The 27,658-nt window shown below is 45.2% G+C and overlaps 1 protein-coding gene across 2 annotated transcripts; it reads right to left on the minus strand.

Annotated features, from left to right (window-relative positions):
- Positions 1 to 701: 701 nt before the first annotated feature.
- Positions 702 to 25,758, minus strand: ZNF622 (zinc finger protein 622). 2 transcript variants are annotated; one of them, XR_014296579.1, is made up of 8 exons: positions 25,045 to 25,758; positions 24,123 to 24,371; positions 23,743 to 23,905; positions 20,825 to 20,937; positions 13,920 to 14,063; positions 12,026 to 12,231; positions 11,212 to 11,269; positions 702 to 727 (listed from the first exon to the last, which is right to left on the minus strand). XR_014296579.1 is itself a non-coding variant. In XM_082652432.1 (6 exons), the coding sequence occupies exons 1-6, from the start codon at positions 25,643 to 25,645 to the stop codon at positions 12,104 to 12,106; spliced, it is 1,398 nt and encodes a 465-aa protein (XP_082508558.1). In that variant the 5' UTR covers positions 25,646 to 25,758; the 3' UTR covers positions 11,981 to 12,103. The 2 variants fall into 2 exon arrangements, 1 of the variants encoding a protein (XP_082508558.1); XM_082652432.1 differs by lacking the exons at positions 702 to 727; positions 11,212 to 11,269 and having other exon boundaries at positions 11,981 to 12,231.
- Positions 25,759 to 27,658: the final 1,900 nt, after the last annotated feature.

The following is a 27,658-nucleotide window of genomic DNA, read 5'->3' on the forward strand; positions in this document are numbered from 1 at the left end:
TTCCAATCCTTGTTTTATGGACCTATCAGTTCCACCTATTGGGAGCACAGCACGATATAACGGGCATTGATTTAACGCCAGCCCATCCTCAAAGGGCATCATCTCCAGGCTGTCACCTTAGCTGTGTTTTCCAAAGTCTCCGTTAGGCAGCAGGCTTCTGGGTGGTGTGGTTTGGTGTAGGTAGGACCTGGTGGCTCTACAATGGGATTCTTGGTCCAGGGTTACATGATGTCCAATCCCATGCCAGTTTATCAAATAATCTGTAAACTCACGGATGGCAGGGCTGACTGAATCCTTTAGGCAGGGAAGGCAAAGCAGTTTCTTGGAATATGTGTCAATTCTGGTCTAGATACTTCATTGCCACTTGCAGATGGAAAGGGATCCCATGCAAGCAAGTTGCTAACAAGTAACTGGTTAGTCTCCTCGGGGAGGATGCTGTATGGGGGCCTCAGTGTTGGATTCTGTGTTGGCAGTTTGGATATTTAGCAGTGGTAATAGATACACTAAGTCTGTTCTCAATTATCAAGATCCTGGTTTTAAATGGGGCAGAGTGTTGAATTCAATGGGGGCATGATGGGACCACAACCCTTGCCGTGTTGAGTGGTTGAGGTGACAGATATTCTTGCCGTTCCTCCCGAATGTGATACTGTTTTTTATTTATTCTCTCAACCGTAGTGGGAAAGTCTCAGGGTCCTCCATGTGGCCTTCTGCACTGCAATAGCTCACTCTACAAACGGAAGAAATAATGAAGAGATTCTGTCAATTACTAAGGACCTCCACTTACTGATACATTCAGAGACTGAACAAATGATCACCCCATGGATCCCTGGGGCCAAAGAACCCACTGTGAACAAGGCTGGGCCTGGATATCTTACTACCTACCCCTCATAAGACCCGAGGTTAGTAAAGAGCCATGATGAAACATAAAAATCTCTGAGTATCAGTGGAGATTGTCTTGCCCGAGTCCCTGAAATATCTGGGAAACCACTGCAGAGTTATCCAAGGAAATGGTCACAGACCTTTGGGTAAAGACCAGGGAAATTATTACCATAGGCACTGGCCTTGGTATAGCAGGATGCTTCTGGAAACCAACCTTTCCTTTAGGCAACATTTTAGGGGTTGAAGGACTGGCTCGGGTCTGGAAATTGGCTGTGACTTTTCAGTGGGGGGCTTGTTAGTTTTATCCTTGCTAGCTACCCCTCTACCTGCCCTTAACACCACCAGGCTCTATTGGTCATCTCCACGGCTCTCTGTGAGTGAGGGTCCCCTTGCCACTCTCATTATAATTGCATTCTCTTTCCTTCCAGTGTTTCATTTCTGCCACTCAACCCCTATCCATCTGGGATCTTATCATCCTCTTTGTTCTCAGGGATCCCAGTTCTATATCAGCATCTTCTATAGCATCAGCCCTGACTGAAGAGGACAGTCTCATTGAGATTCTCAGGGAAGAGGATGCCCCTCTCACCAGCTCATTCCTTACGGCTTTGGTAAATGGAGTGTCCTCTGGGTACCCCTATGAAACACAGTGAACTGGTGGATTTTCCAGTCATACAGAGTATATCCACCCTAGCGTGCCTGCTTCTTGGAGAATTTTGATCTCTTTCTCCAGTGTCTGCCAAGGCATTGCTCACATATCTCCTGCACTTAGCGTGGTCATTGTTTTCCTAAGCTTCCAAGAGCCAACCAAGAGTGTTAAACCCTATATATCAGGAGAGTTCTTTCATGTGGAGAAACTCTCCTTTATCCATCCTCCTTAATCCAGGCCCTTCAGAATTCAATCCCATAAGTACTCTTCCACTGCTGCTAGTATTTGTTGGCTAGGACCTTCATCTTCTTTAGTGCATTTTCTCTTTCCTCCCTTATCAGGACCAGCACTTCTCCTGTTGGGTTTTATTATGACTTGACTCTAGTTCAGAGGTCAGCAAACTCTCCCTATAAAGAGCCAGTAAATAGTGGTAAATGTTTTAGGCTCTGTTGCAACTATTCAAGTCTCTCACTGCGGCATGAAAGCAGCCATAGACAATATGTAACTGAATGGGCATAGCTGTGTTTCAATAAAACTTTATGTCCAGAAAAGCAGACTACAGGCTGGACTTGACCCATAGGCTGTAGTTGCTGATCCCCATGCTAGATAGTGCCCCTAACTCCATCCCTAGTGTGGAGGGATGGAGTTAGGGGCGGACCCTGAGTTGGGAGCATGTTGTCTTACGCTGCTGATGAAGAGGCTTCTGCCTCATCTTCAAGCAAGGGGGCAGCAATAGTTTTCATAGGGAAGAGTAGGCCCAGAGGGTTCAAGGGCATTTGACGGTTCGAGGTATTTAACAGTGCATGGACACAGATGTCTGCATCCCAAGTCTCAGCATCTCATTGACTCCTAGTTAGGGCCTTGACCTTGGCATAGCAGACTTGCTGGCGTTGAAAACGCCAACTTCTCTGGAGCTCTGCTGGCCTTCCAATTAAGTCCAAGGTTGAATTCTGGCATTTTTTTCTGCCTCTGGCTGCAAGAGGGGAGAGTCTCTTTATAAGCTTCCATAGCCCTTTGGCTTTCACACTTCAACTTAGATTGGTGATTAATCACTCCAGCCTTCCACTGTCTTTCTCTAAGTCACTTTATAGCACTCAGCAAAGCCATCCAATTCCACTGTCCCTACAATCACCACTTCCCTTGAATGTCTCAGATGCCCAGATCCTGCACCCATCTATGCATTCCCTCCCAGCTGTCTCGTCGCTAACAATTGCAGGGCTACAGTGCTGGGGGCTAACAGTACTCCACCCACCCCCAGAGATGGTGCCCTCATTGACTGCAGCCAGCTGATGACCCAGCACCAGATCCCATGTAAGAGCCTCCTTCCTTGGGCCTTTCCTGCCACCATTGCTTTTAGTTATTCTTCCCTGAAAACAAACTTTGAGATGGAGATTTACATTCAGGGCTTTTTACTGGGAGTGCTTTGGGGATCTATACCTATAAGCAAGTGAGAGAAAAAGGAATCCACATAGGGAGAAGTTGAACTATGATGCAGTTGCAATAAAGGCCTTAAGCAGTCCTATGGAAAGCTCTGGAGTTGTCCTTATCTAGGCAAGGGGACCAGCCACTGGATGCAGAGGGGGTGTGGCCTTGGGCAGGGCAGCTTCCTTCTGCTAAGGGCTGCTCCCGGAGAGGGGCTCATCAGCGAGGCATCAAAGGCCAGCTCTCCTGACATGTGGGTGAACGAGTGCCTCAGTCCTGGAGGGGTGATTAGGCAGCACACCACAGCATCCACTACAACACAGATCTGAGTGCTCGAGTTGGTGTATCCATGGTAACGAAATTAGATAGGCATCCATGAGCCCAGGTTTACTGTCACATTCTCGTTACCAGGGATCTTGGGAGAAGCCCTGGGTTCAGCTAAATGTTGTGATTGTAATTGTTGTTCCTAAAAGAACTCTAGATAATGAAGGCAATGAAGTTTCAGTGTTTTACTGTCCATACAAACATTAAAATCCACTTTTGAAGGGTAACATAACAACAAGAAAGAAAGAAAGAAAGAAAGAAAGAAAGAAAGGGAGAGAGAGAGAGAGAAGGGAGGAAGGAAGACAGCAAGGAAGGAAGGAGACGGAAGGAAGGAAGGAAGGGAGATTAAAGGAGAAAAATCAAGTCCTCCCAACTCACTGCAGCAGCCATATCTACTTAAATAAAAATCAGTAGTTTAAAAAGTTAGCCTTTTAACAAATACTTGCTGCATTTTGACACGGCTGAGGAGGGGACATTTTAATACCACGATGCTGACAGTGGCAAACTTAAAGACATCCAATATACTTTCAAATGTATAGATGTATTTAAGTAAGAATCAATGGAACAGAGTGCTTACATTGTTGGCATGTACGATGTCCAAATAAATGAAATTTATTTCCCTCTAAACTCGGATGAATAATGTAGGTAGAGGCTTAAAAAATCATTTTAAATTATTTTTTCTTTGAAGCTGCAAATTATAAAATCCGACAGAAAGCAATGGTGAAGTGGTTTCTCAAGATCCCCAAGCTCTGTCATGTATTTGTACAGTTTCAAATTCTGATGAATCCCTCGGACGTTTTCTTCCAAGTACCTGTAATCCTTTCATATTTTTCAACATTAATTCATAGCCAGAACTTTTATCTTCAAACAACTTCAGGGTCGATTTCTCCCTGAAATTCTGTAAATTAGAGATTATGAACCTGAAATAATCAGTTTGGGCTCTTGTTTACAGATGTTTTTAATGTGGCCTTGTGTGTCATTTCTATCTTTATGAGTGTAGTAGGTAAAGGGTTTTATCGGTATGTATAACAGATCATCTCACCTTATCTTTATTCTTCAGGACATTGTGCTCCTGGCTAAGGTGGATTTTCAACAAATGAAATATAAACTTTTTCTGCATTCATTAAGTCATCTGTGACTGCCATTGGGTTCATTTTGAAACACACACATGGGCACACATACATACTCCGCAGGTCTAACTCCCTCACCCACCCAAATGTAATAAACATTTAGCCTTTTAATTACAGGCAACAGGCATGGACAGAAAGTCAGAGGCCACTGCTGCAAACCTGGGATCCTGTAAATCTGGTTGAAAGGCAAAAAGTAGCAAAGATCTTTCTGGATCCTGAGATGTCTGCTTCTTGGTCATGGAGTGGAGAGAATTGAATGAAATTGCACCGGCATGATCCCTAGCTTGGTGCTGACACAGTAACATTTGGTAAAGCCCACAATCTGTCCAAAAATGCCCAGAGCTCTGAACACTGAATGTTTTGTAAATCATGTGGCATCAAAACCTGGCCTGGGGGCTTCCCTGGTGGCGCAGTGGTTGAGAGTCCGCCTGCCGATGCAGGGGACACGGGTTCGTGCCCCGGTCCGGGAAGATCCCACATGCCGCGGAGCGGCTGCGCCCGTGAGCCATGGCCGCTGAGCCTGCGCGTCCGGAGCTTGCGCTCCGCAACGGGAGAGGCCACAACAGTGAGAGGCCAGAGTACCGCAAAAAAAAAAACAAAAAAAAAACAAAAAACAAACCTGGCCTGAACAGACATGAGGCTACTTCTAGGCTTGGCGTGAGTGGAGTCGGAACTCTCTAGAAATAGGAATGTGTGACCCTTCTCCTTCCTTTCCTCGCCATCACTGGCCAATCTGAAATAAAGGCTACCCTTTATAAAGGCATTCTCTGTGTGTCAGCACCTGTTTGGTACTTTGTCACCTAGCTTTTGGAATGGCTATAATGTCCCTGGAAGGGATACATGACCAGCCCTATTTCAGATGAAGAATCTGAGACACAGAGAAACAAGTAACTTAGTGAAAGTCAAGAAGCACCAGGTGCAGAACCTGGATGGCACCCCAGCCTCTGACCACACAGGTCCTACTCCTACTACACTCCTACTACACTACGTGAGGACACTACTTCTTAAGGAAAGACATCTCCCCTGTGCGCCGAAAGGCAGGAAAGTGTAGGGAAGTGGTCCTCAAAATGTGATCCAGGGACCCCTGCCTGTCACCAAGAACTTTTCAGGGGGGTTGCTATTTTCATAATAATATTAAGGTGTTATTTTCCCTTTTCACTCTTGTTCTCCCATCAGGTTACACGGAGTTTGCACCATCTACGTGATGTGTGTCATACAGTAGACTGGGTGCAGACGCAGAGAGGAAAATCCCATTGTCGTCTGTTCAAGCTGGATGTGAAAGACATTTGAAAAGGGGTAAAATAAATTCACTCTTAACACTGCAGTATTTGAAGGAATTATACTTATTTTCTTAAAAATGTATTAATGTTAATATGTGATGATTTTAGTATTTTTAAAAGGATTCACATTTAAATTTTTTCAGCCTTAATTCTTAACACATTTTATGTCAATAAAGACACCCAACAAACCCAAAAGCTCCTTAGAGTCCTCACTGCTTTGGTCGAGTGTAAAGGGGTGTCAGTGCCTCAGTCTCCCCACTTGGATAAATGGGGATATTACCTACCTTGCATAGTTGTTTTGAGAACACAATGGTCTAACACATCTGAAAGTGCACACAGCACTGTCTGGCACATAATAAGCTCTTTGTTTTAGCTTTTACTGTTATGAATTTTTACGTTATACATTTTTGTGTTTATATCATGAAAAACTCCCCCATGCTTCAAGATGAATAAAAAGAAGACACTACCAAATTATCCAAATAGATTTCATGCATTGAATTAGCAATAGGAAGGACATCTTGGAAGGACTGTTATGCTTCAAGCATAAATGTTATGAGAGTTTCTATTTACTGTCAATTTCATATTCCCATCGACCAGTACTAAGCATGATACAAATCTCTTCAGAAAATCTAAAATCCATCACTTTTATAGACAGAGTCTTATTTTCCACATTTGCAGTTGCTGGATTTAGAAAAAGGATGATCTTGGTCAGGACAACATGTCTGAGACACATTACCCAAGGTGAAAATGCTATTTGCTGATGCAATACCAAATGTGGTCATTAATAATAGAATATCATGGAGTAACATAATAATGAATGCCTTAAATTTAGAGGTCTTATTCAATAGAATCAAAATTGTAGATTTCTTTAACAAATACAGATTTGATGTTTTAGTATAGTTAAACACTTTTAATATATTTGTAGGTCTATGCTAACTATAGGTGCATTCATTTCCTCCAAAGAAATGCATCATGTTTACTCAGAAAATAGTTTGTACTAAAAGGTTGTTTGAAGGAGTTGAAAAAAGTTTGACTTTGCTGAGTAGTATAGTATCAAACCCAGCATGGAGACAATTGTTTTCCCTTGCTGTCAATTACTGACGTGTTCCGCAGGTGAGTCACATGACACCATCCCGGGCATCCAGGTTCTTGTATGTAACTCAGATGGGAGGGAAGAGGTGGGAGGTGGAAATTGATCTGGGTCAGTTCAATGTGTCACCAAAGTCTGAAATTCTATGACTCAAGCAGCACAGATGACAGCATAGGGATGTAGAGCAGCAAGACCCTGGCCAATTATGCTTGAGATTCCTGAGCTGTACAGTGGGAATAATAATCATATCTACTCGATAAGGATGTTGTAAAGATTAAGTAACATAAGTAAGGTATGTAAAGCCCTTGCCCTTGAAGTCATATCGACAGGAAAACTGCACCAAAAGTTAGCAAGTGGAAACCGAAATGCCAACTGTGCAAAACAGGTGATGGTATAATGGTAGAGTGTACTAGTCACCACTGCTTGTGTAAACCCAGTGGTGTACAACAATTGTTTTATTATGCTCACGGCCTCCGTGGGCCAGGGATTTGGGGAAATCTCATTTGGGCAGTTTTTGGTTAGGATCTGTCGCATGGTTGTGGTCAGATGTCAGTGGACGCTGCCGTCATCTGAAGATTTGACTGGGCTGGGCGTGCAAGATGGTGACCTCTGATGCTGGCAGTGGGTGTTGGCCACTGACTGGAACCTCAACTGGGACCGTCAACCAGAGCACCTACAGTGACCTTTCCCCATAACCTGGGCTTTTGTACAGCAGGACCTCCTTGAGGGAGTCAGACTTCTTACATGGTCAGGGGCCAAGGAAGCAAGATGGAGCTGAACTGCATTATGTGACCGTCTGTGGAATCCGCAGCATCACTACTGCTGCATTTTATTGTTACGAGCAAGTCAACTAAGGCCAAGCCAGCATCAAAGGAAGGGGAGACAGACCCTGCCTCTCCATGGGAACAGGGTCAAAGAATTAGCAGCATGTTGCAAAGTTGCCATACAAGGTTAATAACAAATATTCATTTTCAGTTTCTACTGTCTCTGAAAGAGTAAAAAAACAGACATAATGAACATACTGACCTGAGAAATTCCCATACGATCGTAAGGCACTTTTTTCCTAAATGTCCCCCAATCCTGCGTAAAGAGAAGGATCTAGCCCACCTCAGTTTGAGAACAAGACCAAGAGGAAAGCTATGAACCAGAAATTGACAATTGCATCTCAAACACGGTTGCATTATGACAGGTCACGTTAGCATTACCCTGGGGTTTTGCTCTATTAGATTATAAGTGAGGCTACTGTAGCAGAAAGTCCACAACACAGTGGCTTCAGTTTATTTCACATAATAGCCCAGCCAGCTTGGGTCAGCAGGGCAGCTCTACTCCATGATGCCATTTAGAGACCCTGGTTCCTTTCACCCAATCACTCTGCTGTCCTCTGAGATGAGAGTGGCAACATGGGTGAAAGTGGCAACACCTCATCTCCAGGTGGGCAGAGGAAAAAGAGGCAGAGTGTAAAAATGCTGCTTGTCTCCAAATTGCAGATGATCTGTACTTCGATTGAATCCAACCTCTGCTCACATCCATTGGCCCTAATTTAGTCACATAACCACACCTTGCTACCAGGGAGGCTGGGAAATACAGTCTGGCTGGGAAGCTCTGTGCCCAGGAAGAAAGAACAGATCTACAGAAGAACAGTCAGCCCCACAAATAATCAATAAATTATTATTCTAACACTGAAATGTTTGCAGCATTAACAAGCTAATCAAATCTTCCTAATCTCCATCAGTTTCAGTGGCATTAATAATTAATGTGCCAACTGCAAATGAGTCTAAATTAAATGACGGGTATTCTTCAATGCACTTATAAATTTCTCTAGGACTACAAGCAATTCCCTTGCAGAAATGCCCGCTTGCAGAGTTGGAAACACAGCAATTATCTGGTCTCCTACAGATGAATTATTGTGAATTCCAAATTAATCATGTCCAATGGAATCTTAACAGAGTTTTGAAAAATCTCAGACAGAGGAAAGCAACTTAAAATTAAGAATCCACAAATGACCAAAATTGGTTAAGGGCCAAATTCATTCACATTCTAGGCAAGAAAAGATATTTTATGTGGTAACATTTATGTTAACTATGTATGTATCATGTATGTAACATTAAAGGACATATTAAATTCCATGTGTTTCTCAATTTAGAACAAGATTCTTTCACAGCTGCTGCAAATAGAAGGGACTTGAATAGATGTTTACAGCCCCACTGAGTGTGCTCCTTAGGATGAGATGCTGCTGAACACTCTGTACGAACATGTTGTGACGTTAAGAACGCTGGATCAGAAATCTCTGGCTTCTTTTTGTTGTCTCCTTACAAAGGTTACTGAACTTCCCTAAATCTATTTTCTCATGTGTGAAATACGAATGTTACCTACACTTCACAGTGGAGAAACAAAAAATGGCACAATAAAGCACTTTGTACTCTGTAAAACACAAATGCATAGTCCACAAAGCAGAAAGAATACATCGAGTCATCATCTAGTCTGCAGACGGGTAGTGCAACCAATCAGCAAAGCTCCCTGGGGCTTTGGTAAAATACACAGAGAGGGAGCGAGATTATATTCTCTCGCTTTTGATCCCAGTCTTGATGTCTCAACCAAAGACAGATGAATCAACTTGCAAGGTCCATCCCATCCTCGGATTACTCCCAGGAGAAAAGAGTCCTTACAAGTCACTCAGCCAGCTACAGCAGCCAGAGCTAACTTGGCCCTAATTCAGAAACTTTAATAGGATTACTTTGGTATCTACTGTCAGTTTAGACACCTAACTATCTTACAGATAACAGGTGTTAGGAAGTATTGATAAGGATTAAACTAAAAAATTGGATTTAATAAAAATTTACTTTGGGGTTAATTTGGATAAATATTTAATTTTAAAAATGTGAATAGCAATTATACTCCAATAAAGATGTAAAATAAAAAAAAATTTAATGTGAATAAATAATTGGAGAAAGAAAAAAGCACTATGTGAACAATATATTTTAAGTAGTGAAATTAAAAATGATCAAGTGTGAAGTTAAGGATGGGAGCTTTTCCTTAGGCTCTAAGCTGGTAGTTTGACAGATTCTGCCCCTTCTCCAATGTGATGGGCATGATATCACGTCAAGAATATGCAGCCCTGAAAGGACCAAAGTGCGGAGATCTGGTAGCAAATTGCTGTGTGGGAACGGGCCAGGAAGCCCCAGGAATCCCAACTACAGAAGTCAGAGAGTGGGGCGCAGTGCACCCAGAGGATGAAAAATAGACACACATCAAAGGAGAGAATGACAAGGAAATCCAGTATCAGACATCTCCCTACTTTCCTGAACCACAAAGAAGTCCACCCTGGCAAAACAAGCTCATTTCTCATGCTGTTTTGTTTCATCAACTAGAGAAGTTGTTTAAATCTTTTTTCTTTGCCTTCTTTCCCAAGTAGAGCTTTACTCCAGAAAGGCAAATAAACTGAATTTTTAAAAGTTATGATGTGGATAGAGGTGACAGTGGATTGCTTCACAAACTTAACTCAGAACGAGTCTCTTGAAGACTGGAAGAAGTAGATAATACATAAATGGAATGTTTTCAGGTCAGCAAATACGCTGTCCTCATCGCCACTCACAGGTAAAAAGGCCTCCCTGGTGGTGCAGTGGTTGAGAGTCCGCCTGCCGATGCAGGGGACACGGATTCGTGCCCCGGTCCGGGAAGATCCCACATGCCGCGGAGCGGCTGGGCCCGTGAGCCATGGCCACTGAGCCTGCGCGTCCGGAGCCTGTGCTCCGCAACGGGAGAGACCACAGCAGTGAGAGGCCCGCGTACCGCAAAAAAAAAAAAAAAAAAAAAGCCTCAAAATTAAAAGGGCACCAATATAAACGAGGCACTCAAACAGTGCGGTGCTGGTGTGGGACTGGGGGGTTAGAGAGGAGGAGGGGTCAGCTGCAGCGGGAGGGAAGTTCTGTGTAGAGAACACAGTATGGACACCTCCCAGCAGTCAGAAGATGAATTAGGCTTACCAAGTCGAGTGAAAATATACTGAAAGAAAAACAAAACTGACAAGAAATATAGCACAATGTCCCGTACGTTCAGTTAAGTATAGATTAAAAACACACCCCATGCCAAGCACTATATCATTTTCTCAGGATACAGATTCAAAGATGTCAAACACAAGAAGGTGGGTACTTGTGTGACGAGAATGTTAGACAGGATGAAGGAGTAAAGTTAAACTAGGGAGCCCTCCACTGTTAGATAGTGAACCCGCGTACTAATGAAATATAATTCATTCCATTCTGCACCCAAAATTTAAGGAAAAAGATGTGTCTCCAGCTAGCGAGGGCTGCTGAGTGCATGGTAAGGGCAAATACGATCTCCAGGCATCCCCGAATCCACTCCTCAGAAAGACCACTGCGCTGCCCAGACATGCCCCTCCTCAGAGGGGCACCTGCCCCACCAGGGAGAACTTGAAGCACTTACTTTGTGCTGCGGACTGAGCGAGGGACGGCTCCGTTGCTGATTTAATCAACCGCACAACCTGTGAGGCAATAAACACCTCATTGTACAGATTTCAAAGACCAAGTCACTTCTCCAAAGTCAGAAAGGCAGGTCAATGGATCTGAACTTCATGTTTACTTTCATTTCCAATATATCATGGCCTTCCCGCTAAACCACCTAAACGGAGCATCTCTGCAGAGACTGAATCCTGAGGTCGTTCTTGTTTCGCAAATGAAATTTACACATTTTACATTTATTTTCTTCCTACTCTAAAGGCGGCACTGGAAACTGAGTCTCAGGGTGAAGCACACTCATTCTTTCTGGGATCACATTTACAAATGAAGACCCTTGACAGCAAGCCACTGACATGCCCTTTTACTTTCCCTGGATTTAATGAAAGTGCCCAAACTGTCACCACCTTGGGAGCCATAATACATTCCAGGGAGGGACATTCAACTACGCTCCTCCAGAAGCTTCAAAGCCCCCTTACATAGGTCCCAGCGCCATGATATGGTAAGGTTTTCTTCTGAAAATTAAACCAGGTTTGGAGCAGACAAGCCGCTCTTGAATTCCCCACACTATTCTGACAGCCCTAAATCAGTTTCAAGCCGAGACAACAAAGCAACTCTCAGAAGGGCAGGGCCTGCGTCCAGCTGACACAGCACTCACTTTGTAAAAACACGACATTTCAACCCTGTCCAAAAATTACACTGGAGAGCCAATACGATTCTGACTTTTATTATCAGGTCAGGACAGAGAAAGTACAGGAAGAAGTAGCAGCATAAGGGTCTGCTACCTGATCCAGCTTCCACGGGTCCCCAGGCAAGAAGGACGCTTGTGCGGGAGACGGATGATGACACCATCCCTGGACGACTCAGAACAGCACTTGGGGCCTGAAGTGCATCTGCTTGGTGGCGTTGTTCTTCATCCCCATCTTCAGCATCCATTTGGACTTCATCCTTTGGACATACTGCATGTCCCGCTGGCGCACGAGAGCTGCTCCTGGGGTTGGAAAGGGGATAAGAAATGAGGCAAAGGTCTGTGACCTGTGATCAGAGAAGACCCAACTTGGCAGAGAATCAAAGCTAGTTTCGGGTAAGTGGGTTCTTATATTTAAACAAGAGTTATTATCTGGGGTCTCTATCCAATGGGCCTTGCGGGGTTTATTGCATACCAGAACTTCTCTCTATATACATTCTTCTGGGATGAGCCTCTTTAGTTTTCATCATCTGAAAAGGTCTATAAGCCCAAAAGGTAAAGCCCCATTGACCAAAAGGGACAGAGAAAGGCAGACTATAAACCAAGTCAGAGGGACTTCCCTGGTGGCGCAGTGGTTAAGAATCCGCCTGCCGGGCTTCCCTGGTGGTGCAGTGGTTGGAAGTCTGCCTGCCGATGCAGGGGACACGGGTTCGTGCCCCAGTCCAGGAAGATCCCACATGCCGCGGAGCAGCTGGGCCCACGAGCCATGGCCGCTGAGCCTGCGTGTCCAGAGCCTGTGCTCCACAACGGGAGAGGCCACAACAGTGAGAGGCCCGTGTACCGCAAAAAAAAAAAAAATCCGCCTGCCAATACAGGGGACACAGGTTCGATCCCTGGTCCAGGAAGATCCCACACGCCGTGGAGCAACTGAGCCCGTGCACCACAACTACTGAGCCTGCACTCTAGAGCCTCTGCTCCACAACAAGAGAAGCCACCGCAATGAGAAGCCCACACACCACAAAGAAGAGTAGCCCCCGCTCGACGCAACTAGAGAAAGCCCACGCACAGCAACAAAGACCCAAAGCAGCCAAAAATTAATTAATTAATTAATTAATTAATTATAAAAAACTAACTCAGCTCACAGGGAGCCGTAATGAAGGAACCTACGTGTATATAAACACAGAGCCATTTACAATGGATTCCAGTGCCAAAGCTTTCCAGGCCATCAGAAGGCAGCTCTCTCCCTTCTCTCTATACTGTTTTCAGTGGACTGACTTTCTCCTTGAAGATCCAAGGATAATGAGCTTCACTCAGCAGACACATCAGAATAGATTTAAATAATTTCACACTGATGATGTTTCAAAGCTTAACAATTTCAGTGGCTTGCTCTAGCTCTGAGTCTTACTAAGTTTTCTATGGAAAAATTACAAAAGGAAGAACCGACAGCTGGCCTTTATTATGTGCATGTACTATGTCATACATGCATTATGACAGTCAACCTGCCCAACTCTACAAGTAGGTCCTATTAATATCATCTCCACTTTATAAGTGAGGAAACAGAGCTTTCAATCAATTAAATTACTCATACTCATTGTATAAGAACCTACAAGTATATCAGATAAGTCATGTTTGACTTCACAGCTCAAACTATCGCCACAAGGATATTTAATTCCTCTGTATGACCTCCAGGAGAATTTCAACCTTTGCTAATTGCTGAACAATTATTTTTGTAACTATACCTCCTGAAAAAGGTAATGGTCTATATGAGTTTTAAAATAGTTACTGTGCTAGGGAATACAAAGCTTTTAAGTCATGGAGCTTTGGGCTTATTGCCATAAATGTCTCAAGTGGTCACAGAAGCCCCCAGAGCCAAGAAGGTAAGTTTCCCCTAGAGAGGACCCACAAGGACAAAGAGAAAAAAACCAGTTCACCCGAGGCCCCTTGTGCGATGCAAGTTCCTGGGCCGGGCCTTGTGGTCCACGTGGACGTACCTGTGCTGCCAGCCCAGCCCAGGGCTCTGTACTGCTGGAGGACCCGGCCCACAGCCTTCTGATTCTTAGCAACTGCCACAGCTCTTGACAAGCCAAACCGCTGTTTGTAGTATCTCATCAAGGAGCGATGACCCACTCTGGCACCTGTTTTTCAAAAGAACAATATTGAAGCACTGAGTTGGACAGTTTTTCAAGGCAGAGCTATAAAAGTAAAGGCTTTCTGAATCAGAATTTTCACTTTTATCTAGCTGGAAAATGGATGTGCCAGAAGAAACAGTGCTTTAATCTGCTGAAGAAAGATGAAGCTGCATGTTAAACAATGAAAGAAGGAAAACCAAAGGTAGAGGCACTGAAAAACAGAGATAATGGCAAGTCACTGCCAGGTGAAAAATTCAGCATCTGTACTGACAATATGCTTCCCTAGAAATTCACATAGCTGCCCCCAACTAATACAGATAATAGGATCTGAGGAGGTAAGGAGCTTTAACTTTTTTTTTAATAGAAAAAAGATTAAGCACAGATAATGGCCCTGATGTTTAGGTCTGCAAGCCACAGTCTGAGTCTAGAAGAGACACCAATCCACTTTTCCTTTGCTTAAATTCTCTATTGCAGTGGTTCTCAAACCGGCAATTTTATCCCCAGAAGACACGTGGCAATGACTGGAGACATTTTTGGTTGTCACAGCTAGAGGGAGGCTCCTGACACCTAGTGGGTGGAAGCCAGGGATGCGGCTAAACATCGTACAATGCACGGCACAGTCCCCAAAACAAAGAATTATCTGGCCCAAACGTCCACAGTGCTGAGGCTGAGAAACCCTGCCCTACTGCTTTCTAAATGACGGAAGTCGCCTGGTGAACCGGAATTTTATTTTATTTATTTTTTATTATTTATTTATTTATTATTATTTTTTTCCGGTACGCGGGCCTCTCACTGTTGTGGCCTCTCCTGTTGTGGAGCACAGGCTCCAGATGCGCAGGCTCAGCGGCCAGGGCTCACGGGCCCAGCCGCTCCGCGGCATGCGGGATCTTCCCAGACCGGGGCACGAACCCGTGTCCCCTGCATCGGCAGGCGGACTCTCAACCACTGCACCACCAGGGAAGCCCGAACCGTAATTTTAAAAGATGACTAAGATGAATTCTCTCTCCAGGTTTTACTTACTGAGAAGGATCTGATACAACCATGCCAGTCAATCACGCTTTCAGAAATGAACGCTTTGGACTATCTGCTCTTTTATAGGACAAGTGTGCTGACCCCTGGATCTCAGCTTCACAGCAGGTGAAAGTGAAGGGGGCGGGCTTCAGTGATGACACACTCCAGGCTCCATCAGAGCGCCCTGGCTCTTGAAAAGTTCTCCTGGGCCACCGGCATTGAGATCACCTGAGAGCTTACTAAACCCAGGCTATACTTTCACAAGAATATTAAGTAGAACATAAGCAATCAAATACATTCCCAGACAGACAACAACGCATAGAAGTTTAACAACAGCATACACACAAGGCACGGAACAGCTGTTTCCACTGAAAATGAGTTAAGGAAATACAGCCAGGTAGAACCATGTGTACGGCTGCTATGGAAGCTTTACACTTATACATATAAAATCATTTCTTTCAGAATATTTTGTGCAGAAAGACCATGAACAGAATACTGTTAACTATTGTAGATGGCTATATTCGCTTTTAGGACCTCGATTTTTAACTTGCAAGAAAAAACTCTGTCAGGTTATTTCGTTTCAAGTCCCTATACCTGGCAAGCTACCTGGGAAAGAGTTTGCAGAGTCTCTGCGCAGATATGGAAAAGTGGTTACTTCCAGTTGACTGATTGGTGATCAGACGCAAGAGATGACAAAGAGAAACTTTCAATTCAAAGATGATGTGGCCTTTGGATACTAATATGGATGAAAAGATGCTTCCCAGGACCTGACTGTTCTGGCAGCAGAAGAGTTAACAAAGCTCCTAAACCACAAGAAATAAGTGAGGTACAGTGGACGGAGAAGGACTCACTCTTAAATGGAGGCTCTGGCAGGAAAGCCCAGCACTGCTGATTGTGACTTTCTATTTATAATGTAGGCAGTTTGCTCTGAGTTTGCAATGATGATTTCCTCAAAATCATTAAATGATAATGCTGCTGGTCATTAGTACTTAATAAATCGATTTATTTACATTCGCAAGCAGCATTTAGAAATACGTTATTATTGAAGGTTGGCTTCTAAAACATGCTTGAAAAGGTTTCATTAATCAACGCCAAGGTTTCCGACACCTGACAGGAGAACTCTAAACATTCAGTGTTTAAAGTTACTCCTGTTCTGTGGCAATGACAGTGAGAACCTAACATTAAGCACCAAGTACAATGTGCTGAGAACAGCTCAACTGGAAGGCCCTCATCAAGGAAAATTCGTTATAGAACACGGTGTGCCTGTCCATAAATAACAGATGGGTAATGTCTGAGTTATGATGAAGCCACAACCTGTCCATCTATCTTTCTCCACAGTAAGAACTGCTTACAAGACTGTCACTCCTAACCTAAAACATGATACAAGCGAACTTCTTTACAAAACAGAAACAGACTCACGGACATAGAGAACAAACTTACAGCTCTCAAAGGGGAAAGGAAGGAGGTGGGGAAGGGAGAAATTAGGAGTTTGGGACTAGCACATACAAACTACTGTATATAAAATGGTAAATAACAAGGTCCTACTGTATAGCACAGGGAACTATATTCAGTATACTGTAATAAACCATAATGGAAAAGAATACAAAAAAGAATATATATATATATATATATATATATATATAAAACAGAATCACTTGCTGTACACCAGAAACTAACACAAAACTGTAAATCAACTGTACTTCAATTAAAAAAAAAGACTGAGGGCTTCCCTGGTGGCACAGTGGTTAAGAATCCGCCTGCCAATGTAGGGGACACGGGTTCGAGCCGTGGTCAGGGAAGATCCCACGTGCCGCCGAGCAACTAAGTCTGTGCGCCACAACTACTGAGCCCACGCGCCACAACTGCTGAAGCCCGTGCACCTAGAGCCTATGCTCCTCAACAAGAGAAGCCACCGCAGTGAGAAGCACGCGCGCCGCAACGAAGAGTAGCCGCCGCTCGCCGCAACTAGAGAAAGCCCACGCAGCAACGAAGACCCAGTGCAGCCAAAAAGAAAGAAATAAATAAATAAATGTATTTTAAAAATTTCCACTCCTACTTAACAAATAGCCTAACACTGGGTGACATTAGACAATGAAAAAGAAAATATCTCTAACTGTAAGTTTCCTAAGAAGATTGATCACGTGCCCTTCGTGGATCCAGCAACAGATTCATCTGGCTAGTCAGCAACTAACTGGATGTGTTTTCACACCAACTTGCTCCACAGGAACTGAAGAGCAAAGAGGGAAGGAACTGAGCCAGACCACAGTCTTCAAAATAAATGCTCATAGCGCCCTCTACCGGATACTCTACGCCACTGCCTCTGGGATCATCTACTTGACCTGAAGCAACTAGATTTAAGGAATCACAACTACCCGCTGCTTTCAAAACCAGTTTAAAGCAGACTCTGCTAAGTGTAGCTGATTAAGTATCACTAGGCTCTCCACATTAGAATCCTTCCCAAGTCAGCTTCATGCTAACATCCACGCTGACCCAGTCATATAACTGAGCATAATCAAGGAAGTTTCTGAATGGTAAATTTGTTCAAAGACATAACCAGGTGACTGAATATACTGTTGTAATATCACTACACATGTATACAGTGTTTATTCAGAGATTTCCTATTTTCTTGGTTCATTACAAAATCCCCAAGTCAGCACTGAGACACGGAGGTAAACCAATGGACACAAAACTGTCATGTCTCATTATAAGCAAGACTGACTAGAGCATGACTGGTTTTTAAAATGAGATGGTAAAAGTGTATGTGACTGTATAGCTGGAATAAATTTCCAAATATTGGGACCTTCTGGTTCACTAAGAGTGCTATGTTCTGTTGCTATTTAAACAAATTCTATCATCAGGTCTCAGCAGCCGGGCATCTGTGAAGAAGACCCAGGAAGGCAGCCAATGCTGTACGTTTAGATTTTTCCATTCTTGGCTCTTAATCTCGTCCAGGTCACAGATGCTTTTCAGAAACTACAGCCTTTCCCCAGAAAAAGTGCACAGTCAAAAAAATCTGTGCGGAGGAATTCCCTCACGGTCCAGTGGTTAGGACTCCGTGCTTTCACTGCTCAGGGTGCGGGTTCGATCCCTGGTCGGGGAACTAAGATCCCGCAAGCCGCGCAGGGTGGCCAAAAAATAAGTTAATTAATTAAAAAACAAATGAATAAATAAAAAAATTTAAAACTCCGTGTGCCCACACAGGTGACTTTATGATGTAACAGCGTTTCCCCAGGAAAATGCACACACTCAGAAAAAAGTGCACAGCTAGAGACGAAAGCTGAGGTAAGGCAGCACCTGGCAGCTGGTCTGGCCTCTCTAGAGTCTAACAGTACAATATCGCCCAGTACTCCAAGACCAAGCCGCTTACTCACTACTTCCCAGTCTCCCTTAAGAGCTGCCCTGAGGTCATCATCCAGTACTTTAAAACAGCATCACTTGGTACGTGGACACGTAGCTGTGAGCAAGGAAATTCATGCTTTAAAAACCCAAGAGGGCTTCCCTGGTGGCACAGTGGTTGAGAGTCCCTCTGCCGATGCAGGGGACACGGGTTCGTGCTCCAGTCCGGGAAGATCCCACATGCCGCGGTGCGGCTGGGCCCGTGAGCCATGGCTGCTGAGCCTGCGCGTCCGGAGCCTGTGCTCTGCAGCGGGAGAGGCCACAGCAGTGAGAGGCCCGCGTACAGCAAATAAGTAAATAAAAGTCACCTCCAACCTGCCAGTCACTCAGTCAACAGACATTTACGCGGCTCCTGTGTGTCTGAGGCACTGTGCAGAGATGGAAGACGCCAGCTTTGTCCTCACAGAAACGGGGCAGAAGGCAAGCCAGCCCACAGGCACAGAGGAGCTAGAGCCGCATCACGACAGCTGGGCAGGGGGCCCAACGCAAGCCCTGCAGGGCGAGGACGAGGAGGGGGGGACAGAGGCAGCGCCCAGGCAAAGGCCCAGGCGAGGGAGACTGCGTGCGGGCGGGAAAGGAAGAGCGCCGGACACCTGGGTGACAAAGTGACCCTGAAGGCAAGGGCTCCCCCTGGAAATTCCAGAGGGAAAAGAAAATAGACTGGTGGTCAAGTGGAAACCAGGCTGGAGACGGCCAGACAGGAAGCTTTCATGGTGACACAGATGAGGAGAAAAAAAAGAAAAAATATTCAAAAGCCATTTAGGAATTGCAATTAGTCACCATCTGGATGTGGGAGAGGAAGAGCGGATCCTGAGAAGACACCCAGGTTTGGCTTTGGCGAACCTGAGGAAACTCCATCGCTCTGGGCAAATGTGTTGTCTACATAGCTAAGGAGTCTTTAAGCTACAGACGTCTTAAGTCCAGATGAAAATTTCTCTACTTCTAAAACAGGATATGCTCACTGGTGAGCAGCGTTGCTGCAAAATGAAGCCCACGTTCCTAGTGATCCTACTACACGCCAGGCGCCGCTGGCAGGGACCATTTCATTCACTTTCTCAAGGTCTGTGATCTCAGTCTCAGTTAAGGAAGAGGAAGCTAATGCAACTAGGGGCTAAATAAACAGTCTTAGAAAAGAAGTTATTAAACTTATTTCTGACAGTCTGCATCAGTATTTTCACCAAGGGAAGACGGGACTAGGTCCTCTGTGATACATTTAGGCCTGTTTTGCTGCTGCGTATTGTATAGGCCATGATATTCTGCTGCATTACAGCTTCCCTACTGCTGTAGAAGAACTGTATCCTCAAGACAGGTTCTGCCTGCACTTTCCTTTCACTGTCATTGTCTAAAGCTGCCCTTAGCCTTAGAAGGTTATTACTCTGGGTTAAGCAGGGCTCTCTATACCTAAGCCGTGCTATTCCAGGTGGAGAGCAGCACCTCAGGGTGGCTTCTTCATGGCAGACGTCTCCATTGGCAATGTGGCTGTTCCTGCTCCCGCCATCACTGCAAATCTCCCAGGCAGCGGAGACAAGTGGGGAAAGGGCTTCACTGACGAGGTCCGTGATCCTGGGTAAATTACTCAACCTGTCTAAGCTTCAGCTGGCTCATATGTCAAATAAGAATAACAGCATCTAACTCAAAGGCTTGATGTAAAGCTAAAATAATATATCTGCCTGAATGTGCTAACTGCTCAGTAAATACGAGGTATTATTAGGATCTTATTATCTTATCATCCCATTCCCTGTCCTTTTTAGATGCCCCCATTCCTATTAGCTAAGCATAACACTGTAAGCAATACTGCATACTTCTCATATTCATGGCTTTCCTTCTTCTATTCATATCTGGGACAAAATCCTACCATTATGAATCCTGTTCCCCAAAGGAGAAGGCAGAATTCAAACTCCAAGCCTCCCCCTACACCCTGAATACGGACAGGAAACCTGGGCACTGTCAATCAGGTCCACCCATGCCAGACTAACATATGCAAGTCTGAGCCACCATGGAAACAGGAATCAGTTCAAGGAATAAGAGCAAAGTCAAGTTTAACAAGAAAAACCTGGATGGGGGCCAAAAAACCAGATAATAAACAGAATACAAAAGGTCTATGTATTGAAAAAAAGGCAATGACTGATTAAAGCATTACGAATCACAACAAAAATGAGGAAAACATTGATGCAATTTAAACGAAACAGCCAAGACAGAGCTACGAGGCAACCTTCAGAGTTCACCTCGTCCAGGGGAACACAAACACACACTTGAAGCTGTAGGGTCTCTCCCCTCGGTGTGGAAGGGAAGTGATGGGAACACGCTGCTCTGATAATCTCAGCAGCATGCAGCTATGTATTCTGGACAACTGCACTTACCAGAAGGGAGAATCAGCTCCATGGTGTCGTCTTCATATTCCAAGGCCCTTTCTGAGGGCAAGTCCTCAGTCTCATCAGGGTCCTCCCCTTCCTTGTGATCTGGGTAGCTACTCCTGGAACCATGGAATGGCATTAATACATAGACCAATACCTCAAATTTAACTAAAATACTGCAAACCTACTAGATAACTAAAGGGGTTGGGGTGAGGGGTTAACAGTTGCAGTGACTACACTGAAAGCTTTTGGAGAGAAAACAATTTGTTAGCATTTTCTCTGTAGTAAAGTATGCAAATGGCCTATGAATTCAAAATGGATCCCAGACCTAAATGTAAAATACAAAACTATAAAAAATCCTACAGATAATATAGGAGAAAACCTAGATAACTTAGGGTTTGGTGATGACTTTTTAGGAACGACACAAAAGGCACAGTCCATGAAAGAAATAACTGATAAGCTAAACTTCATTAAAATTAAAAACTTCTGCTCTGTGAAAAAACAATGTCGAGAGAATTAAAATACAAGATTCAGACTTGGAAAAAAGTATTTGCAGAAGACACATCTGATAAAGGACTGCTATCCAAATGCAAAAAGAACTCTTAAAACTCAGCAATAAACAATCTGATTAAAACATGGGCCAAAGACCTTAACAGACTCCTCACTAAGAAGATACACACATGGCAAATAAGCATGCAAAAAAGATGCTCCACAGCATATGTCATCAGAAAAATGCAAATTAAAACACAGAGATACCAGTATGCACCTATCAGAATGGTCAAAATCCAGAACAATGACAATACCAAATGCTGGTGAGGATCTGGGGCAACAGGAACTCTCATTAATTGCTAGTGGGAATGCAAGAGGGTACAGCCCCTTTGGAAGAGCTGGCGGTGTCTTGCAAAATCAAACACACTCTTACCGTAAGACCCAGCAATCCTGCTGCTTGGTATTTACCCTAAGGAGTCAAAAACTTCTGTCCATACAAAAACCTGCACATGAATTACAGAAGATTTATCCAAATTCTTAAAACTTGAAGAAACCAACATGTGCTTCAATAGGTGAACAGATAAATAAACTGTGGCACATCCACACAAGGGAGTATTTTTGGATTATACAAAAAAGAATTGAGCTAGCAGGCCATGAAAAGACATGCAGGAACCTTAAAAGCATACTACTAAGTGAAAGCAGCAGTCTGAAAAGGCTACATATTGTATGATTCTAATCATACAACGTTCTGGAAAAGGCAAAAATATGGAGACATTAAATATCACTGTTTTCCAGGGTTCGGGTGGAGGAGAATGATGAACAGGCAGAACACAGAGGATCTGTAGGTCAGTGAAACCACTCTGTATGATATTCTAATGGTGGATACATGTCATTGTATGCACATTTCTCCAAACTCATACAATGGACAACACCAAGAGTGAACTCTAAACTATGGACTTTGAGTGATAATTGATGGGTCAACTTGGTTCATCAATTGTAACAAATGTACCAGTGGGGGATGCTGATAATGAGGGAGGCTATGCACGTGTTGGATAAGGAGTGTATTTGAAATCTCTGTACCTTTTGCTCAGTTTTGCTGAGAATCTAAAATTGTTCTAAGAAAGAGTGAGCAAATAACCTACAACAGAATTCCTTCACCTCTGTATTTGTTTCTCTCCAGGAGGGTTGGCACACAGAGGAAGAGGAGGAGGAGACTGTACAGCTGGAGATGCAGCTCTCCTCAATTTAATCATTACAAAAACAAGTCCTAGAACAGTGCTGAACAACAGAAGTCTCTGATGATGCAAATTTTCAGTCTGTGTGCCCACTATGGTAGCTACTTTTAAAGCACATCTGTTTTTAAGCATAGGGCTTGAAATGTGGGGAGTGCAACTGAAGAACTGAATTTAAAAATTTTTACTTTACTTAATTAACCAAAAGAGCGACATGAGTACACCTAGGAATTAGCAAATTAGACACTGTAGTTCCAGAAGAATCTCTGTGCTTCTACTGCTGTTCACAAATACACATGGAAATTAACTGCAGAAATGTATACTAAGGCAGATAAGCCAATAGGAACAGACAAAAGACTAGATCAGATACTTCACAAGAGATATCCAAACGGCCAGTTGATATATAAAAAGGTTCTCAACTGCATCAGTCCTCATCAGGGAAATGCAAATTAAAACCACAGTGGATACCCCTACAGAGCCACCAAAGTGGCTATAATGAAAAACTCTCTGTCAGGACAAGTAAGAAATGAGAAATCAGGAGGAAAATGCAAAAGGACAACTTAAAAGACCAGCACTTTTCTGAACACCTATATTAGGTGGACTCTGCACACCGGGCACGGTCATTATACACACCTGCTTGCAGAGCACACCTGTGCTAGGTCATAGGCACACTGACACTAAGAACCAGCTATTACAGAATTCCTAGCATAGATTCGTTGCATGATGTATGAAATATTCAAGATTCTAGGTAAAGGTGGAATAATTTCACCAACAAGTGATTGGGACAGGTCTGGTGCAGCCACCAGCTCAAGTCCCTTAGGAGACAGCCTGTGATTCAAGGGCTCTCAGGGAAACCAAGATGTGAAGCCTAACCTCCCTGCTTCTGTTCCTGAGGTAACTGGCAAAACTGAACTTCTGACCATGGAAATCACAACAAGCAAAAACAAGTTTTCAAACCACACAAACTGACAGTTTGGGCCTGAGATCTTCTCCGGGTCAGATATGTGTGTTTAACTCTGTAATACTCAGTTTCTCATCTACAGAATGAGAGGAAATAACTACCTCCTAAAAAAGTGTGCTAAGAGGTATGAAGAATATGATACCGGACAGAGCCAGACACAGACAGTTATCAGGCAGGGGCACGTGCAAATCCAATGCAAATGTGATCAGCTGGCTTCGCTCGACATTACAAACCAGACTTACCTAAAATCATAGAAGTCTGCAAATTCCAAAAGAGCATCCCCATCTGTGAAGAGCTTGCAGTGACTCCTGTCATTCATGTGAGCCTGTACAGCTTCCGTGGAGTAGAAGGACTTCCCCCTCTCATTGCACCACAAGCAAATCTTCCCCACACCAACTTTCTCTCCTGGAAAAGTAAGTTGAGAAAAAAAATATGAAAGCAGCTTTTTGCAGCCAGATTAGGGCTCATTGTCGATGTCCACAATTCAAAAAACAGCCATCAAGTTGCTGATTTTCACAAAATCAGCCGGTCACTCAATCCAAGATTGAGGAGAAGCCCCAAACTAATGCCCCCCAATAATGTGGTATTTTGTCATTCAAAAGGAAAAAACGACTGAACTTACCCAAATATTTAATCAGTCCCTTAAGATCGGAAAGATACTCTACATCAGGAATAAAGAAGCTGTGCACTTTAGTCATATGAGCCACGTTCTTCGTGAGGGAGCTTGAATGATGGGGACAAAACAAGCAGTCAGTTACGGGGATGGCGCCACGCGGGGTGCTTCCTCCAGCCTCTTCCTCCGCTGCCTCCTCCTCCGGGGCTGCAGCATCCTCACATTCCAGTTCCTCATCAGAATCAATATCCTCCCACTCTGCAAGCCAGAGATTTGAAAAACAGTTAGCTGAAGATCTCAAAGTCAGCCAATCATCCACCACACACCGGTCGGCATGGCTAAGGAATGCTTTCATCCTTCTTTTTCAGCGCACAGTAAACCCCTTGAAGGAAGCACGTGCTCCTTTCCTATGCATATATGAACACATGCAATCAGCGTCAGGGGGATGAGGGAAAAATAGCTCATTAAGTCAAGAAGCCTAGGTTGCTGGCTCCAGCCCCACACTGCAAGTTAGCTAGCCGATTCTGAGCACCTCAAACTCAGAGCAAAGCCATCATGACCAGAAACCCAATGGAATTAAACATTCTGCAGCACATGGTGTGAGGGTACTATGTTCTCCTTCTGCATATGTTAACAATCTCCTCCTTCAACAGAGAATGTATCCTTTCATTCTACAAATATTTACTAAGTAACTATTCCCCCCACCCCCCGTTAAGGTTTCAGTCCCTGAATCGACAACAGTGAGCTAAACACACAAAATGCCCTGTGGGGGTGCTGGCCACACCAGCCACTTCAGAAACCAAGGAAACACCCTCACGCATCACCTTCACCTGAAAACGGACACCTCCCCCCTCCAACCTCAAAGATAAACTGGAAGCTTGAGGACCAGCCCCGTCCCCCGCCCCTCCCCGCCCCTCAGACAGGCCCCCACCATCTGCATCCAGGTCGTCCTCACTCTCCTCCTCCCCCTGCTGTTTGGCCAACTTCTTCGCCTGCTGTTCAAACCACTGCAACCGGGGAGGCTTCTCGACCGGGTCTCGCTGCTGAGTCCCACGTCCTCCAGCGGCCACGGTCACTGGACTCCGGGACTCCGCCTCGGGCGCTGGGGCCGCCTTCTTGGGAGACGTGGACGGCTGGGCCTTGATAACCTGCTGGATGGCCGCGTTCACCGCATCCCTGTCCACGCCCAGCCCTTCCTTCAAGTTCTTTTCATTCAGGATCGCCACTTTCCGACTCACCGCCTCCTTCTCCAGCTCCACGTGCCGCCGGGACCTCAGATGGTTTTCGTAGGCCTTGAAGGAGGCAAACTTCTTACTGCAGACGGTGCAGTAGGTGGCCGCGCCCTTGCTCTCCGGCTCCGCCAGGGCCCGCTGCGCCCGCACCCGCTCCTGGAAGCCCTCGGCGGCGACCGGGGCCATGCCGGCCACTTTGCGCCTCAGGTTGTAGCGGTGCCAGTCCGTCTTGTAGTGGGCCCGCTGCGCCTCCGCGTCGTCCAACAGCGCCCGGCAGGTGTTGCAGGTGTAGGTCGCCATCGCCAGCCGGAAAATAAGAGGGGAACCAAGGCAGCAGTCTAGCGATCACTGAGCGCCCTAACCCCACCAGACACTCGGACCGTAAGCCTCAAGACCCACGAAGAGCCGGATTGCGAGCTGACTTCCGGGCTGGATAGAATTATTTCCGGCCTGACAGGAAGTCCCGCCTCGACCTGTAGCCACGCCCCCGCCGCGGAGAGGCCAGAGGCCCCGGGAAGGTGGGGGAAGCCCGGGAGGGATCCGGCCCCGCCCAGTCGGCCTGAGGTGGGTGTTGATTGGGTTGGCGTAAGGAGGGTTGTGATTGGATGGGCCTGAGGCAGGTGATGATTGGATGAGCCTGAGACGAGTGGTGATTGGATGGGCCTGAGGTGATTGTTGTTTAGGTCTCCGCGAGGTGTGGGATCGGTGGATCCGCGTGAGCTGGGTTGACCAGAAGTAATAGGTGTTCATTGAGTCGACCGAGGTGGGTGTTGCCCTGAGTTGGGTGTGATCGACAGGCCTCGCCCACGCAGGTTACTGTCCTTTTTGGCTGTGCTGTGAGGCGTGGTGCTGGGAAGGCGACCACCGCGCGGGACGGAGGACTGGGGAGCCGGGAGGACTGATGCGTGCGACCGCCCGACCGTCTGGATTCTCTGAGGTCTGCGCCCTGCACCCCTGCAGCCCGGGAGTGGGTGTCACGAAAGCCAGAGATGCTGGCCAGCCCGGGGGTCGACCGGAGACTCGGGTTAGAGGCTGAGGGAACTCACAGGAAAACCGGAGACTCCCGGCCAGAACCTCGGCCTTACTGGGGCGGAAAGGGCGCAGGGGAAACTCCTGGATGGATAGTTTGCACTTCGGAGCGCAGAGTCCAGCCCAGCCGCTGCCCAGTAGAAATAGAATCCCAGACAAGTATGTCCTCTTAAATCTAATAGTAGCCGCGTTTTCATTAAAGCGGAAAGAGAGAGGTAAGATGGCCATATTTTATTTAAGCCAGTATATCCAAAATATTATCGTTTCAACATGTAATCAAGCCAGAAGATTTAGTGAGACATTTTACATTCATTTGTTGGTACTAAATCTTGGGATTCCAGTGCGCATTTTACAGTTAACAGCACACCTCAGTTCAGACGAGCCTCGTGTCCTGTACTTAGTTAACTATGTCATGTCATGCGTAGCAGCCCGGTTCTATAGGAAGCATGAATGTTAAAGGCGTAGGGAGTTCTTACACTCGTCTGCGCAGCCTAGCTGAACCAGTCCGTCCTTTTTCAGAATTGGACATTGCATGTTTAAAATCCAAGCGGCCCATAGCACCAAAGAAGATATCGATGTTTTTTTAAAATGTAGGTTAAGTCGCATTGTTCTTCTTGCTGAAAACCTTCAGTGGCTTCCCCTGACTGGGAATAAAGTACAAACACATTCCTGCCCTGGTCTGAATGTTTGTGCCACCCCCCTCAACAAGAAAAAAAAAATTCATATATTGACAAACGGATTCCCAAAGTGACGGTATTAGGAGGTGGCACTTCTGAGAGGTGATTCGATTCTGAGCATATAGACCTCAGAGACCCAAAAAGGGATAGAATAAGAAGTCTGAGACTAGGAAGAGGCCCCTCACCGCACCATGCTGGCACCCTGATCTTGGACTTCCAGCTTCCAGAACTGTGAGAAAAAAAAAAAAGGTTGTTTATATCCCATTAGCCACCCAGTCTGTGATATTTTGTTATAGCAGCACAAACTGACCAAGAGGATTGCCTTTCTATTCTAGGAGGCCCTACCCCTCCTGACCGCCTGTCACACCCCCTTCCCCACTCTGCTCACCCCACTTCAGTCACACTGACGCTTGATGTTGCTCTAACAAGGCTAAGCAAACATCTGTCATCTCAGTGCATACTAAATCTCAGAAGTTCTTTACTATTATGCTTGGATCGAGTATTGCTGTCTTGCTCCCTTACTTTGAAGGTTTCTGCCCAAATGCGTTTACAGGAGGGCCCTATCCACACCCTCTTTTCACAGTAGTGCCTACCCCCAACTCATCAG

This window comes from Grampus griseus, assembly GCF_964374135.1.
Source record: "Grampus griseus genome assembly, chromosome: 3".
Classification (NCBI taxonomy): Eukaryota; Metazoa; Chordata; class Mammalia; order Artiodactyla; family Delphinidae; genus Grampus; species Grampus griseus.